Below are 16,228 nucleotides of genomic sequence, written 5' to 3'. Positions count from 1 at the left end.
AAAATATTGATATAACATGGCAGAACGTTATATTTTTATTGGATGATGGTATAAAAAAAGTTTACACCGACAATACACTACTTTTAATCTCATATTTTATTTACGTTAAACATAATTTTAAAAAAAAATTATAATAGTGTTCTTTTTTTAAATTAGTTAGAGATTAATGATAAACATCTAATAGAAATTTATTATTTAGACAAGTCATAAACTAATTTGAAAATGATTTAAATACATTTTTTTATATACTGATTAATTTTCGATCATTTTAAAATTTAGTTTTTTATTCAAAAAAATTCTTTTATTTAAAATTCGTATAGTTCTCTTTCAATTTTGCAGAAGTGACACCAATAATTAAGATAAAAAAAAGTTTATTTTTAATGATAGGTTAGATTTATTCATTGATTATTAATTTTTAAATCTTTTTACTATTTATTATATTTTTATAGAACTAACTAATTAAAATTCTTAAAACAAATATTTGAGATTTCTTCGTGTCACTCCAATTAAACTTGTCACACTTCCAATGTGTATGAAAAGACAATATTGTTCTTGTAAAATTACTTCACATATTTCTAAAATTTCCAGGTTTGAAGCGATTTTTTGAAAATTTTAAGGCGATATCAAAAATTTCGAAACAACTATTTAAAATTTCAAAAAAATATGTTTTTAGCATAAAATAAAAATTTGTGGAATTTTGTATCGGAAATTCCAAAATTTCTAATATTAAGGTTGATTATTATATCGAAAATTTCAAAATTTTCGGTACAAAATCTCAATTGATTTATTTGAAATTTTAAAATTTTTAATATGGATACAAAATTTGTTTTCATCCAAATAACACTATTGAAATTTCCGGTATGAACTAGTAAATTCTAAATTTTCGGAATTATTTGAAATATATTGGAAATCGTGAGATTTCCGGTATACTGAAAACTTAAAATACATTATCGGAAATTTTATACATATCAAAAATTTCAAACGTAAATTTTATTCAAGTTTTAATCGAAGGCAGTTTTGATAATATAAAAATATGGGGTGTCAGATTTAATTTGAGGGGTGTCAAGTTAAATGTTTCAAATATTCTATACTCATAGTCCATTAATTTCAGCATGACTCAAACACCATGATAACGATAAATTATGCATAAAATAGCTATATAAACATGTGTCATATTTTATTTTTAAAAAAGTTGGACTTGTTTATAGTCATTCTCACTTATTATACCTTCATTCTGAATTCGACAACTCATCTTTTCTACGACTTATTATCACTTCATTCTGATAAAGAATGCAACATTCAACATGTTCACTTCTTTCTGCAAACATTCTTTTAGAGTGAGCTTCCAATTTCAAAATATTTCTTGAATAACAAAGAATAAACTCATATAGATATAATGAACCTTCTAAGTGACTCTAAGAGCTTGGATTTTCGATCAATACTTAATTTGGATATCTTGTCGTCATATTATTGATATAGCCTAAAATAATAATGTATTTTCAAACATTTGTATGTTCCAATCAATTTCAGTTCTTGTTGCATATGAGATGTCATTGTTTGTTTATTTCTATCATAAGTTTGTCTATCTAAATAATTACATGTAGCAAACAAACTATGAAGCATTTTAATTTCTTAAGAAGTTCTAAAATGGATTTCCTATTCAATGAAGGCAATGTTATTATATCATGAGTTACGATTTTAAAAATCTATTTTCCAAAATCAACCAGCATGAAACTAGTAAGAGTAGTTCTTAGAACCTGTGAAACATTAGTTCTTTTAACTTCTTTTTTCACAAATTAAACATAGGACTAAGGACATTAAAAAAAACATATACTAATGTATATACAAGACAATGTGACACCTCCACCCAAAAGAAAAGAAGATCCATCAAATTAGAATTAAAGGAAACATAAACGCTTACCTCTAATTAATATCTTTGAATTAATCTAGTGTTCAAAAGTAACAAACATGGGAAAGATGGCATTAAATTTGTAGTTGATGGTCTAAACAACCATCAAAATCAATTTCGCTCAACATAAAGTTCATTATCAAGGTTCAATAGAATTGTTGTTTTGCTCAATAAGAGTCATTTTCTTTCTTTTTCCTATCTCTAAGGGAATGTATAATGGGTGGTGGGTGCATTGGTGGGTGCATTCAAATATGTGTTTTCCTATACCTATAAATTTAGAATGATCGTAGTTAAGGGTGCCAAAAAAACCAAATCAAATGCTAAAGTAAAAATTTGGATATCCATTTTGTTATTCAAATATAAATCGTTAATCATTATAAAAAATTGGTTTTATTATTGGATATCCAAATTTTACTATGCGTCAAATTTATATATTTATATATTTTATGGTTTTATCACATTATAAATTAATTTTATATTTTAAATTTTTTTAAATTTCATAAAAAAAATATTTTTAAAATAAAATTCAGAATTTTTATTCTTTCACGAAAAATATTATATTTGGAAAAAAAAATTCGAAAAAATTATATTTGATATTTTTTTTCAAATAAAATTATTATTTTCTTCTAAATAAAAAAAATTATCAAAAAATTTTTGTATTTTTTCAATAAAAAAGTTTATTTTTAAAAAAAATACATTTTTTTTGATAATTTTTTTAATTTTCAAAAAGGTTATTTTCTCAAATTTTTAGAATAAAAAAAACTTTTATTTTCAAAATAAAAATAATAATAATCTTTTACAATTTCAGAATAGAAATTATTTTTTATTTTCAAAATTTTTGTATTTTTTATTTCCATTTTTTTAAAATAAATTTTTTTCAATTATTTTTATTTTTTGGAATAATTTATTTTTTAAGATACTTTTTTCATTTTCAGAATATAATTTGATTATTTTCAATTTTCTTTTATATATATATATATATATATATATATATATATATATATATATATATATATATATATATATATATATATTTTTTTTTTTTTCTGATTTTTTTTAAATTGTTTTTTTTTATGTTTTTTAAATTTTAAAAGAAAAAATATTTAAAACCTAATAAATTTTGTATATGTTTTTAAATTTAAAAATTAATATTAACTTGAAAAAAATAAATTTTAAATTAAATTAAATAATTTGATTAAAATCAAAATCCATTTAAAATCGGTTTTAAACCGGTTCGGAACCAATTCGAAACCGGTTTGAAATTTTAAATTGATTTTTGTGAGAAGTTGTTTGGTTTATAAATCATAATCATAAAAATGGATTGGTTCATATTAATGGTTATCCATGTACACCCATATATATATATATATATATATATATATATATATATATATATATATATATATATATATATATATATATATATATATATATATATATATATATATATATATATATATATATATATATATATATATATATATATATATATATATATATATAAAGCACAAGAGGTGCCAAGAAAAAGGAATATAAAGAGGGGAAAAAGGAAAAATGGAGGAAGAAAATATACTAACAGCAAAACCGCAACCAAAGAGTGACCTTGAAGAGAAAGTTCCAGAAAAATCACAGTCACCAATTCACCGAAGTACTAAAACAAATGTAATGATATAACTATTAGAGAATATTCCGTGACTTGAAAGAATGATGACGCATCCTAGATGATCACTTATCATCTAAGCACATTTAATAAATTTGAATTGATGTAAATGATTCTGTTTGCTTGTATACAAATGATTATAATTGATTTGAGGTCTAAATAGTCAATCTAGTTGACTTTGACACATATGATCACACCATTTAATTAGGGTAGATGAAACTAACTATTTTTTCTTATAAATGATAAAAAAAAATTGTTCTACACATGAAAATACACAAATTAAAGTATCAATTGCTCTCCATTATATTGATATTATCAAAATTTTAAAATTAGAGATTATTGTACTTCAAACTATTTTTAATCAACAATTTATTTTATTTTTATGAAAACAAACATATATAATTTTATCAACAATTTATGCAAAATGAACTTTAGAGGGTAAGGTTTTTAAACTCTTCATAAATCTAAGTGAAATAGAAAAAGATAATAAATTAAATTATAGCACATGATAATCTTTTTGTTTTTTGATTTTCATCACCAATATTCGATTTACGAGATTGATTAATCTAATTTAGAGATCAATTATGACATCAAATAATTTCAAATTTCTCCGGATCTTAGTTGCAGTGCCCCTACAATCTTTTTATTGAGTAGAGTTATAACATTCCTCTTTATCAAATCCTATGCTATGCCATTCAATACAATGTGCATCACCATTTTTTAAGTTCAAAAAAGAGGAATCAAAACGGATGCATTATAAAATTGAGGGATGTGAGCTACAGAAAATAGAGAGACAAAATAATGTAATTAAGCTTTATTTTTATACAATTTACTATTTATTATATCCGCCTAATGTCTAATTATGAAGAAAATTTAGATACGTGGACAAAATCAAATAATGAACAAAAAGTAATTTTATTGATATGTTGTTTTAGAAGGAGGGACTTTTTTAAATGAAGTCGTGAAAAGTCAAATTAAATCATGTTGAAAACATATGACTAAAAAATGGAGAAATAATAATTTTTGGGTACACAAAAGAATATATTTTGTTTACTTTTGTTTTATAGATTTTATTAAAAAAGCTAAAAAATATGTATATTTGATTCCTATTAGTAGTTTGAGCCTAGTTTAATTATCTCCCCAATTAGAGTGTACAATCATACGAAAGGGACTTCATTTTTTATTTTCTTCTATAAATCACCAACTACTGCTCCAAACTTCACGTTCATTTCTTTATTCAAATAAACTAATCTATTGATTAGATTACTCTTGAATGAAATTTACATCTGAAGCAGATCTTTACCAAAAATCTCCGCATGAGCACAATCCATTTTTGAAATGATGAAATCTGTTGACATCTCTCACAATAAATTCTCTCTCTACAATATCACTAATAAGCTTAAAGGCCTCATGACAATCCCTGCACATTCTCAAGTTCTTCATTATTCTGATAGTGATTCCTTTAGGTGTGTTCAATAGTCCAAAAGCCAATGCAAGTTTCTCACTGTGTAAACTCACAATTTCCTCTCTGGCTTCCTCTTCAATATCAACAAACACCAACCCTGTAGTCACTCCCACATGCCCCCTCTCTTTCATTCTCCCTTCCAATTCCCTTAGCAAGTTTAGTATCTCCCTCTTTTGATTACACTTAGATATGTCTCCTGCATGGAACAAATAAGTCGATTCCTTTATCTCAATCCAACTGCTTCCAGGTTCCTTGAAAACTCCGGTACGCTTCATTTCCGATCGGAGATTATGAGCATTTTCCCAATCTCCTGCTAATGCATAAGTGTTGGACAATGTAACATATGCAGCTGCTACTTGTTGGTTGGATTTTATTACCCGATTGCTTGCTTCAAGAGCGATGTCTACTCTACCATGAAGCCTACTAGCTGAAAGAAGTGTCCCCCATAACAAAGCATCATCATCCTCACTTCCAACTTGAACTGATATTGCTAACTGATATGCTTCGTCCATACGCCCCACTCGACCGAGCATATCTACAGCACATGTATAATGCCTTGCATCTGGCATCACCCCATGTTTCTCATTCATGGAGTTACAAAGCTCAAGTCCTTTATCTATAAGTCCTGAGTGGCTGCAAGCATGTAAGACTCCAACAAAAGTGATGTCATTTGGTTTTATTCTTCTATCAATCATTTCCTGAAATAGTCTCAGAGACAATGCTCCAAGTCCGTACTTTGCAGCACCCACAATCATTGAAGTATAGGGAACCACAGAAGGATTTGGGATTCTCCTAAAGACTTTGTCAGAATAACTAACACAGCCGCATTTAGCATACATGTCCACAAGTGCACTAGCAACCACATCATTCGCATCGTGTCCAAGACGAATGACAACCCCATGAGTAATCTTCCCCGAACCTAGCCTCCCCAAGCTCGCGCAGGCGCTGACCACACTGCATAACATGAAATGATTCGGTTTATCCAGTCTGAAATGATTGAACTCCCTGAACAACTGTAGAGCAAGATGCCCTTGTGCATTCTGAGAATACGTGGTGATCATGGAAGTCCAAGAAACCACATTCCTTACAGACATGAAGTCAAAAACCATCCGTGCCTCGTCAACACAATTGCATTTCCCGTACATATCAATAAGGGAAGAACACACAACGAGATCAGAACGGTAACCGGAAACCTCAACAAGAGCGTGAATTCTCCTGCCAATCTCAAGGTTTGCAAGGATAGAACATGCATTTATGAGAGTTGAAAAGGTGAACTCGTTCGGCATAACCAATGTTCCTTGCATTTGCATTTTATGGAAGAGGCATAGTGCCACATTGGGTTGACCCTGGCTGACATAACCAGCCATAAGCAAAGACCAAGATACAACATTTCGGTGAGGCATTTCGTCGAACAGTTTGTGTGCATGGTTGATTCTGAGAAGTTTGAGATAGGAGTTAATGAGATTGTTGGTGGTAAATGTGTCATTTAACAAACCAGATTTGATAAAGCTGGAATGAGTAGGGGTTACACTGGTTAAATCCCTCTTGGTACTGGTATGGAAAGAGAATTGGTGAAGGCGAGAAAGAGAAAAGCTAGAAGAAGAGGAGAGGGATTTTAGCAAATAGGGCTTCATGTATATTCCACCCAATTCATATTAGTAATCCGCAGAGACTGTTAGGACAAGGATGCCTCTAAAATGGTTGCATGTGGTCGTTAGACAAGGATGACTCTACAGTTATTTTTCTTTTAGAGTATATTTTCTAAAAGCAATATCAATTATTATTTTTTTAAATAATCATCATTTTTAATTTAAATATCCAAAATAATCAAAATTCATGATTATTAACTAAAATATCTCTTTCAAATTAAAAAGAATCTTTATTAAAGTGGATGCTTCATTGCTATTGCCGCATGTACTTAAGATTGCCTATCCCCTGACGTATGCATTATTGACTAAAGAGGAGACACCACTTCTCTGATGTCACAGTGTATTGAGTTTTTTTTTATAAATAGGTCTTCATTCTCCATTATTTTCCACACATCTTTTCATTTCATTCTTTTTTTTTCTTTTAAATTTCTAACAAGATTATTAAAAGATATGATTATGTTTGTTATTCGATTCTCAAGCCTCTGATAAAGATTCAGATTTTTAACACTCAGATTTTCAAGCAATTTGAGAGGAGCTTGATCTGTTGGTTAGACAGAGAGATTCAAGACGGTGAAAAATTAGAAGAATTAATAGGTTTGTTTCGGTGTTCAACAGTGTGAATGAGAATAGCAAACCAACTCGATTTTGGGAGTCAGTTAAAACTGACAGTGATGTTCGTGTTATGATGTTTGGACTATATGATATTGTTTTGATGGTTGTAATCTCTTAAATATGTTATAATATTAAGTGTTTTTTTTTCGTGTTATTGTTTTCTATTGTGCTTGTGTTTGTTTTGTTATAACCGAAAGTTGTATACAATATGAAATTTCATGGTTAGAAAAAATAAATTACATATCAAGAGTCCATACAATAATTATGTTGTGGAGCTTGCTCCAACATTGCAACAATTTTTATGATTGTGTCCGGGCTGACGACATGTACCACATAATCTTACCATTTTGTCAGTCGTATCCATTTCGGTTCGAATACGCGTGTTGTTAGGACGATCATGTTTCTTCTTTCGCGCATTTTCATTATGCCAAACTATGCCCCTTTTATGTAGGCTAATAATCCTCTTGTGCTACCATCAAAAAGCTATTATTATATCCATTGAATACGTTTATGAATTTGTAAACGACATATAGTTGGTTAGAAGGGCTCTGGCGAGCATATGAACATGTCGCCATGACATGGATGTAGTTACATGTCCCTAATACATTTAGGTGGAGCACCCAAATACGATTATTTTGTTGCTCGTCTTATCGCTTTCATCTTTGATTTACTTTCAATTATTGAATCTCCTTCATGATTGCTCGTCTCTGAATCAAGCATTGAAAAGATTCATTTTTAGCAATGCCTAAACCACTGGTTAGGTTTGAACATGATCATGATGCTTTTAATCAATTGCATGAGTCAATGGAATAAGAGCCATATATGATATTGATTCAAGTTAGGTGGAAAAAAATTTGATCATGTTTTCAAAACAATTTTATTAAAATCACATTTAACACATGATTTGAATCATCAAACTCTAGGTCACCTCTACCTTTATTTATTTGAATCTCATTTTACACATGATTCGAATCATGCATTTTTTCCATATTTTCTCAGTTAGCTCAACGTGTTTGATTCGAATCAAATTTAACACATGATTCGAATCACAAGGTGTTTAATTCGAGTCATACTTTCCTCTTGATTTGAATCAACTAAAAAATGGGTAAAAAAAATTTTTTCTCTTTTATTCCACTTCACTTGTTCATTTGATTCAAATCATGAAATGCTCTTGATTTAAATCTAATTGACTTTTTCAATCATTTTCAAGGATTAATCTCAAGCACATATAAAACCTTTTTGTCATCAATTCTCATGTAACGAATCATATTGAGTATCATAATCGACATTGTGATTTTGTGAAAAATAAATTTCCCTTGTTTTGAAAGTTCAAAGTTCTTGCAACGAAACTCTTGCATCTTTAACTTCAATTTGATTTAGATATTGATAACGATAGATTTGAATTTTACTGAAGGAGACACGTTCTTGAAACAAATCGTTCTTAAAGATTTGGTTGAGATTTTCAGTTTGTTTGCAAGATTGAGGTGGTTGTTAATGGTGATGACAAATTCCATTGAAAAGAAGTAGGTTCTTTTCTCCAAAATTGTCTTAGTAATGACTGTGTGGAAGACTATGGATAAGACATAGTTCTTCTTAAATCTTCGGATAATTCTTCGTTCAAAGAATCAGTAGGATCAAGGGATTGATTGCTACACACGAAGGCTTGAAGAAGATTGGTGATATTGAAAGATTCAAGAAGCGTTAATCGAGTAAAGATTACATAGAAGACTATGACATTACATTGTATACAAGTCAAGATCCAAATCTGAGATTTTAATTTTCTCAGTTGTATTGTGGATTGGTAATTGTATGAACTATTGTAAATATTTGTCAAATAAAAAGGAATAATGCAGGTTCCAATGGGAAACCATTGAAGAGTGCATGCAAGCAAAGCGGGGACGAACGCCGAAGCACTAGAAATATTGATGCCATCTCTCTCTCTCTCTCTCTCTCTCTCTCTCTCTCTCTCTCTCTCTCTTACTTTTGTATTTAATTTCATAGTATTTGTATGCTTAGGTGTTTCAATTCTAGCATAGTTTATCATTTATTCAATTGATAGTGATTTATTATGTAAGCATTAGGTTTTGTTAGAATTGGATACCTTATTGAGCTGAAATGGGGATTAAAATTCTGATAAATAATTGAGGTTAGAATTCTCTATATTGAGTCAACTTCAAAATACCTAATTGAAGCAAATGTATTATAAAGGCATACTACAACGAGGTTGCGTAAATACGACTCTTAGATATTTGCTAAAAACATTTGTATTTATATCAAATTCCCATATCGTCTTTCACACTTTAAATAATGATTTTGATCTCAAAACTTGCATGAACGTCGCATTAAAATTACCATTTTTGAATAAATAATTTTAATTCACAAATCAACACCTAGCATCAAGGAGGTTGCAATGATGAGATATAGCATATGGTCCTAAGTTTTTTAAGAAAGTGCACAAGGGCAAAATAAAAATAGATTTGATGAGTTGTGTTATTTTTAAGTTGATTTGATCTTAAGTAATTAATACATACGGCGAGCACTAATAAATTGATCACTTAAAGGTGTAGTGGATGTGTACCCACTTTCTCATTTGCAAAAATGTTGGTATAATTTAATTTTAAAAAAACAATTTGAAGACGTGTATAAAATAAGATTTGTCTACAAAAGAAATACTTATTCTTGATGTTTTTTTATTAAAATAAAATAAAAAATGTTTTTGGTATTTAAATAAAATAAAAATAAGTATTTTTCGCATTTTTAATATTAAATGGAATTATTTTAAAAAACAATAAGTAAAAGGATCAAGTTTAGCAAATAAGTTTAAGTAAAATTTAAGTTAATATGACTAAGTTAAAATTATATTGTCACTAAAATAAGTAAATGAACAAATTAAAAATAAGATCAAAATTTAAGTAATTAAACTAAATGAAATAACTAAATTAATTAATTAAATGATAAGTGAATTAAAAAAATAGGGGATGTATTATTAGTTGGATTCGCAAAATAGGGGTATGTCAATAGGAAAAGGTTAGGCCCAAGGTCTCCTAAGCCCATCAGAAAATAAGAAAGGAATAAAAGTAAAAGGAATAATGAAAATAGAAGAAATAAAATAGAAAACGTGTGGCCATTGGATTGGAACACTAGGGGGTCAATGATGGAACCCAGAGCGTTGGATCAGTTAACCATCAGGGGGTCAACTGATCAAAGGTTATAATTGAAGGTGCAAGGAAGATGCAGTGGGCACGCACGAGGGGAATTAGTCAAAGTAGGAAAATCATGAGGCTGCCAAGGAGGACACATGTGATCGATTAGGGGCTACTTTTAGGGGGTATATAAGTGAAACCCTATTTAGACTCTCTCATTTTCTCCCTTTCTTTATCTCTCTAACTCTCTTTCTTCTTTTGCCCCCTCTCTCTCTATTCTTCACTTCTCTTTGACCTACCCCCTCCAGCCACCTTTCACCACCCACCGCCCACCTGAACCACCCCCTTCAACCACCTAAGATACCACCTTCAACTGGTGTTCATCCAGATGATGAACACCAACCCAGACCTTCAACAAAACCTATGAACCCTAAGAACCTAAACTTTATGTATGAACCCTAATATGAACCCTACAAACCCTAACCTATCCCGAAGAACATTAACCCTAAGACCCATGAACCCTAACCTACAACCTCCATCATCCACCCATAACCTTCAAACCCTCATCATTTTCATTATGAACATGATGAACCTTCATCCCTAACCTCCGTCTAAAACCCTAATCCACCCATAATCCATCAAAACTTAGTCAAATCCACTTGAAACAAACCCCTGAACCCAAATCTGACCAACCTAAACACAAATCAAACTTCAAAATTCCCAAAATCAAACAGACAAAAATTAAACATCAAAACCTTATATTTATTATTTTGACCCTAAATCGAACCCCTTTCAAAACCCTAAATCAAACAAGAACAAAAAGACAAACATTTAAACATGCAGAGCAAAATATCAGAGGTCCAACAAGAAGAAACCAACCTACGGGGAAGAGGTCTTCCCCGGTGAACAAAAGGTAAATGGTTTCTTTTTCCTTTAACTCTTTTTCTTTACTTTCTTTGTGTATGAATCACTTTCTAACTTTCCTTATTCTTCTTCTTCTTTTCTTTGTGTCTGCAAGGTACAACTTGGACTGGTGGCTGGACTTCACAGATGGAGCTTAGGGTTTTAGGATTTAGTTGTTGTTATTCTTCGATGTGAAGAGCAACAACTTTAGGGTTGTAAATTTGAAAATTGTGGATGAAAAATTTGTAAAAATTAGGTCTTGTTTTATAGTGAAAATTAAGGTTAGAGTTTTAAATGTCAGATTGATAGATTAGGAAGTTTTAGGTGTTGATTTGTTAGTTTTAGAAGGTTTGAAATCTAACCGAAAATTATTGTATGAAAAAGATTTGGTTTGATTTGCTTTGGCTTCACTATTCCCGTGTGTATCTGTTTTCTGGACTCTGGTGATTCTTTGGACTTTAGGGTTTGACTTGAATAATGTTTGACCAGGTTCTTTCTCAAAAATTACTGAAGAATAAAACCCTAAATAATAATAATAATATTTAATATAAATAATAATAATATTTAATATAAATATCTTAAACAATACTACTTAATAATAATATGTTATTAATAATAATTAATAAATTAGTAATAATCTAGATAATACTAGTAATAATATCTAAATAACACTAAATAATAATTTCTAATAATACTAATAAATGATAATTTCTAATAATACTAATGATATTTAAATCTAATAATAATATTAAATAAGCAAAACTTTAATAATAATACTAAGTAATACTAAAACTAATTTTTACTAAATGATAAAAGTCAAAATGGTCCTCCTTTGACTTTTTAGGTCATTGGAGTTGGCTATATGGCAATGTATATGATGGATTATGATAGAACAAGACCCTATACACCGGCTTAAGTGGATTGAGTCTGACACAAGGCACTCAGATACTGGACACACTAATGTAGACTGTGGTTTTAAGTGATTGAGATGAGTACATTAGTATGGTCAAAATTTGGGGTATGACATTAGGGTACTCATCTACGAGTAAATCTTATAGGGTTTACAATCATATAACTTCTTATGTAGAAGAGTCAATTCATGGTGTTTTTGATGAGTCCTCGCGTTAAAAGACGTGGAAGGGTATTTGTTCTGATGTTTCATGTGTGATAATGAAAAGATTGATCGAAGACAAAAGTTACAAAGAGGATCCTACTACTTCAACAAAGGATGAAGACATTACAGAAGATAAAGAGGAAAACTTACATGAGGATGAAAAACAAGAGACCTCGAACCAACTGCCTCAAGATTGGACAATTGCAAAGGGTCATCTGTTAGATCAAATCCTGGGAGACATCAAAAGAGGTGTAAGTACTAGGTCACATGTTAATAATTTCTGTAAGTACTCTGCTTTTATTTCACAGAATAAACCTAAATCGATATATGATGCTTTACTTGACGAGGGATGGTTATTGGCTATACGAGAAGAACTAATCCAATTTAAATGTAACAACGTTTGAGACCTTGTTTCGAGTCTGGTTGACAAAACTGTCATTGGCACAAGATGGGTATTTGAGAATAAGATGGATGAAAATGGTGTAATTACTAGAAATAAAGCAAGATTAGTGGAAAAAGGACATAGTCAAGCTGAAGGTATAGACTACGAGGAGACTTATGCTTCTATAGCTCATCAAGAAGCTATTAAACTCCTTTTGGCATTAGCTTGTTGTCTGGACTTTAAGTTTTACCAAATGGACGTTAAATAGGCTTTTCTTAATGACTATATAAACGAAGACGTGAATGTATTACAACCCCTGGGTATTGAGCATCACGATAATCCTAATCATTTTTTAAATTGAAAATAGCCCTTTTATGGTCTCAAACAAGCTCCTAGAGATTAGTATAAGCGATTGAGTGGATTTTTTATCATACAAGGATTCAATAGTGGGAAATTCGACCCCATTTTATTTATAAGACATAAGGAAAATCATATTTTCTTATTTCAAATTTATGTAGATGATATTATTTTTGGGTCTACTAATTAATCTCATTGTCGAGAATTTGCAAGTTTAATGCAGGGAGAATTTGAGATGTCATTTATGGGATAGCTAACATACTTATTAGGATTGCAAATAAAGCAAGTCGAAGAAGGCACTTTCATAAGTCAAGCAAAATATTTCTTAGAGCTTCTCAAGAAATTCGATATAAAAGATTCAAAGAGTATCTCAACACCAATGGCTTCAAATGTGCTTATTGACAAAGATGAAAGAGGAGTGGATTTCGACATAACCAGATATAGAGGTATAATTGGATCATTACTTTATTTAATCGTAAGTAGGCCATATATCATGTTTAGTATGTGCATGTGTGCTAGATATAAAGTATCACCTAAGGATTCCCACTTTAAGATCGTAAAACTCATTTCGAGGTATCTTAATGGAACCTCCCATCACGGTTTTTGGTGTCCTAAAGGTAGTGCTTGTAGCATAGTAGATTTTCTGATTCTAATTTTGTGGGGTGCAAGTCGGATATCAAAAGTACTAGTGGTACCTGTTACTTATTTGGAAGTTGTTTAGTTTCTTGGCATAGTAAGAAGCAACGTAGAATTGTTCTTTCTACCGCCAAGGTTGAATGTGTAGTCGCTGGTAGTTGTTGTGGATAAGTCTTATAGCTAAAGCGACAATTACTAGACTATGATTTAAAACTTGGTTGTGTTTCGATTAAGTGTGATAGTACTAGTGCACTAATCCTCGCTAAGAATTTGGTACTTCATTCACAGACCAAACACGTTGAGATCTGACACTATTTTCTTAGATATCATGTGTAAAAAGGGGATGTTATTTTTGAACATGTTGACACTAAAATTCAGCTTGTTGACATTTTTACAAAACCATTGTCATTAGATCTCTTTCACAATATTCGTAGGGACTTTGGAGTCTTAGATTCTTCATGCCTTAAATAGAATGAGGATTTTTTTTAGTTTTATTTTCTATATATTTTGTTTTCACTAACACTGTTTTGTAGAAAATCATAGCTTTTACCTAACTACTTGGTATATCTCTATAACTCTTATATCTGGTTTATATCATTCTATGTGTTTGTTCTATAGTTATGTGTTGGTTTACTTATTTCTACGTTATCTTTCTCATTCATATCTAGCTTATGGTTTGATTGTTCTTATTTACATTTAAGTCTTTTTAAATGCGTGTTGCTAATTATTTGCATTAGAGCATTTGAATACTTGTTCATGCATTATTTATGATTGTTAATGCATTCCTTGACATAAAAGTTTTGATCACTTAATTGCTAATTGTTGAATGTTGGTGTTGCATGTCTATTTGCATTTTGTTTCTTGTGGCATGTCCATCTTCGTATTTTGTATCCGATATTTGTTGTTGGATATGCTTCTTAGTTGTTTAGCTCATATGTTTATTGGAATTATTTGTTGGTGGTTGATTATTTGGTTTTTAGGGCATTTAGATCTCTTTTTGATGTTGTTAAAGGGGGAAAGTTATAATGAGTCTAGAATTGTTTTATGTGTTTTATGTTGTGGTTTGTGTGCAAAGTTTCAGGGGGAGCATACGTTTTTTTTGGGTTATACTCAAAGTCGAATCAATTCCAAGAGAAAGTTTTACAAGAATAAAAAAAAGGGAGAATGTAATTGCATGTCCCTAATACATTTAGGGGGAGCACCCCAATATGGTTATTTTATTTCTCGTTTTATCTCTTTCATCTTTGATTTACTTTCGATTATTTAGTCTCTTTCATGATTGCTCGTCTCTGAATCAAGTTTTGAAAACATTCGTTTTTAGCATGCATAAACCATTAGTTAGGTTTGAACTTGATCATGATGCTTTTAATAAATTTCATGAACCAATAGAAAAATCTCAAAGTCTCATTAAAATTTAGAAAAATTGGGATTTTGGGTGTTTGATTCGAATCAAGCACAAATCCTGATTCGAATAATTTTGGACATTTGGAAACCAGAAATTTTCAAAAAAAAATTGATTTGAATCACATTTAACACATGATTTGAATCATCAAACTCTGAGTCACCTATGCCTCAATTGATTCGAATCACACTTTACACATGATTCAAATCATGCAATTTTTTCACATTTCTCAGTTAGCTCAGCTTATCTGATTCGAATCACATGGTGTTTGATTAGAGTCACACTTTCCTCTTGATTAGAATCAACTTAAAAATGAGTAAAAATACTATTTTTCTTTTATTCCACTTCACTTGTTCATTTGATTCAAATCATGGAATGATATTAATTCAAATCTAACTGACTTTTTCAACCATTTTAAGTGCTTAATCTCAAGCACATAAAAAAATTGTCATCATTTCTCATGTAACAAATTATACTGAGTATCATAATCAACATTATGATTATATAAAAATAAGTGTTTTTATAAAGAGGTTAATTTCTATATTTGGGATGAACCATATTTGTCTAAGATTACTCCTGATGGTTTTATTTGTAGGTGTGTTACATGTGAGGAAGCAATAAGTATTATGTGGCACTACCATAACTCAACTTATGGAGGTCACCATAATGAAGAAAGGATTGTAGGTAAAGTGCTCTAAAATGGCTTTTGGTGGCCGACTATGTTCAAAGACTGTAAGTCATATGTTCAGTCGTGTCTTGAATATCATAAAACATGTAATATCTCCAAGAGGGACTAAATGCCTCTCAACGGTATGCTAGAAGTAGAACCTTTTGATAGTTGGGAATTGACTTCATAGACCCTTTTCCCCATCTAATTCACATATTTACATTCCTGTGTGTGTTGGTTATGTGACTAAGTGGGTTGAAGGAATTATGTGCACGGCTAGTGATGCCCACATTATTACTAACTTTTTGAAAAAGAATGTTTTTGCTAGG

At 30.2% G+C, this 16,228-nt stretch overlaps 1 protein-coding gene across 1 annotated transcript; it reads right to left on the bottom strand.

Annotated features, from left to right (window-relative positions):
• Window positions 1-4,611: 4,611 nt before the first annotated feature.
• Window positions 4,612-6,799, bottom strand: LOC127073328 (pentatricopeptide repeat-containing protein At4g15720). Its single transcript, XM_051014478.1, has one exon. The coding sequence runs from the start codon at window positions 6,666-6,668 to the stop codon at window positions 4,869-4,871; it is 1,800 nt and encodes a 599-aa protein (XP_050870435.1). The 5' UTR covers window positions 6,669-6,799; the 3' UTR covers window positions 4,612-4,868.
• Between the last annotated feature and the right edge of the window lie 9,429 nt (window positions 6,800-16,228).

Source organism: Lathyrus oleraceus, chromosome 4 (genome assembly GCF_024323335.1).
Source record: "Lathyrus oleraceus cultivar Zhongwan6 chromosome 4, CAAS_Psat_ZW6_1.0, whole genome shotgun sequence".
Taxonomy (NCBI): Eukaryota; Viridiplantae; Streptophyta; class Magnoliopsida; order Fabales; family Fabaceae; genus Lathyrus; species Lathyrus oleraceus.
The sequence above is the reverse complement of the archived record's forward strand: the minus strand, read 5'-3'. Positions and strand labels throughout refer to the sequence as shown.

What these genes read in the sequence shown, in the direction of transcription:
- LOC127073328 (XM_051014478.1), bottom strand. Translation starts at nt 6,668, where the DNA reads ATGAAGCCCTATTTGCTAAAATCCCTCTCCTCTTCTTCTAGCTTTTCT.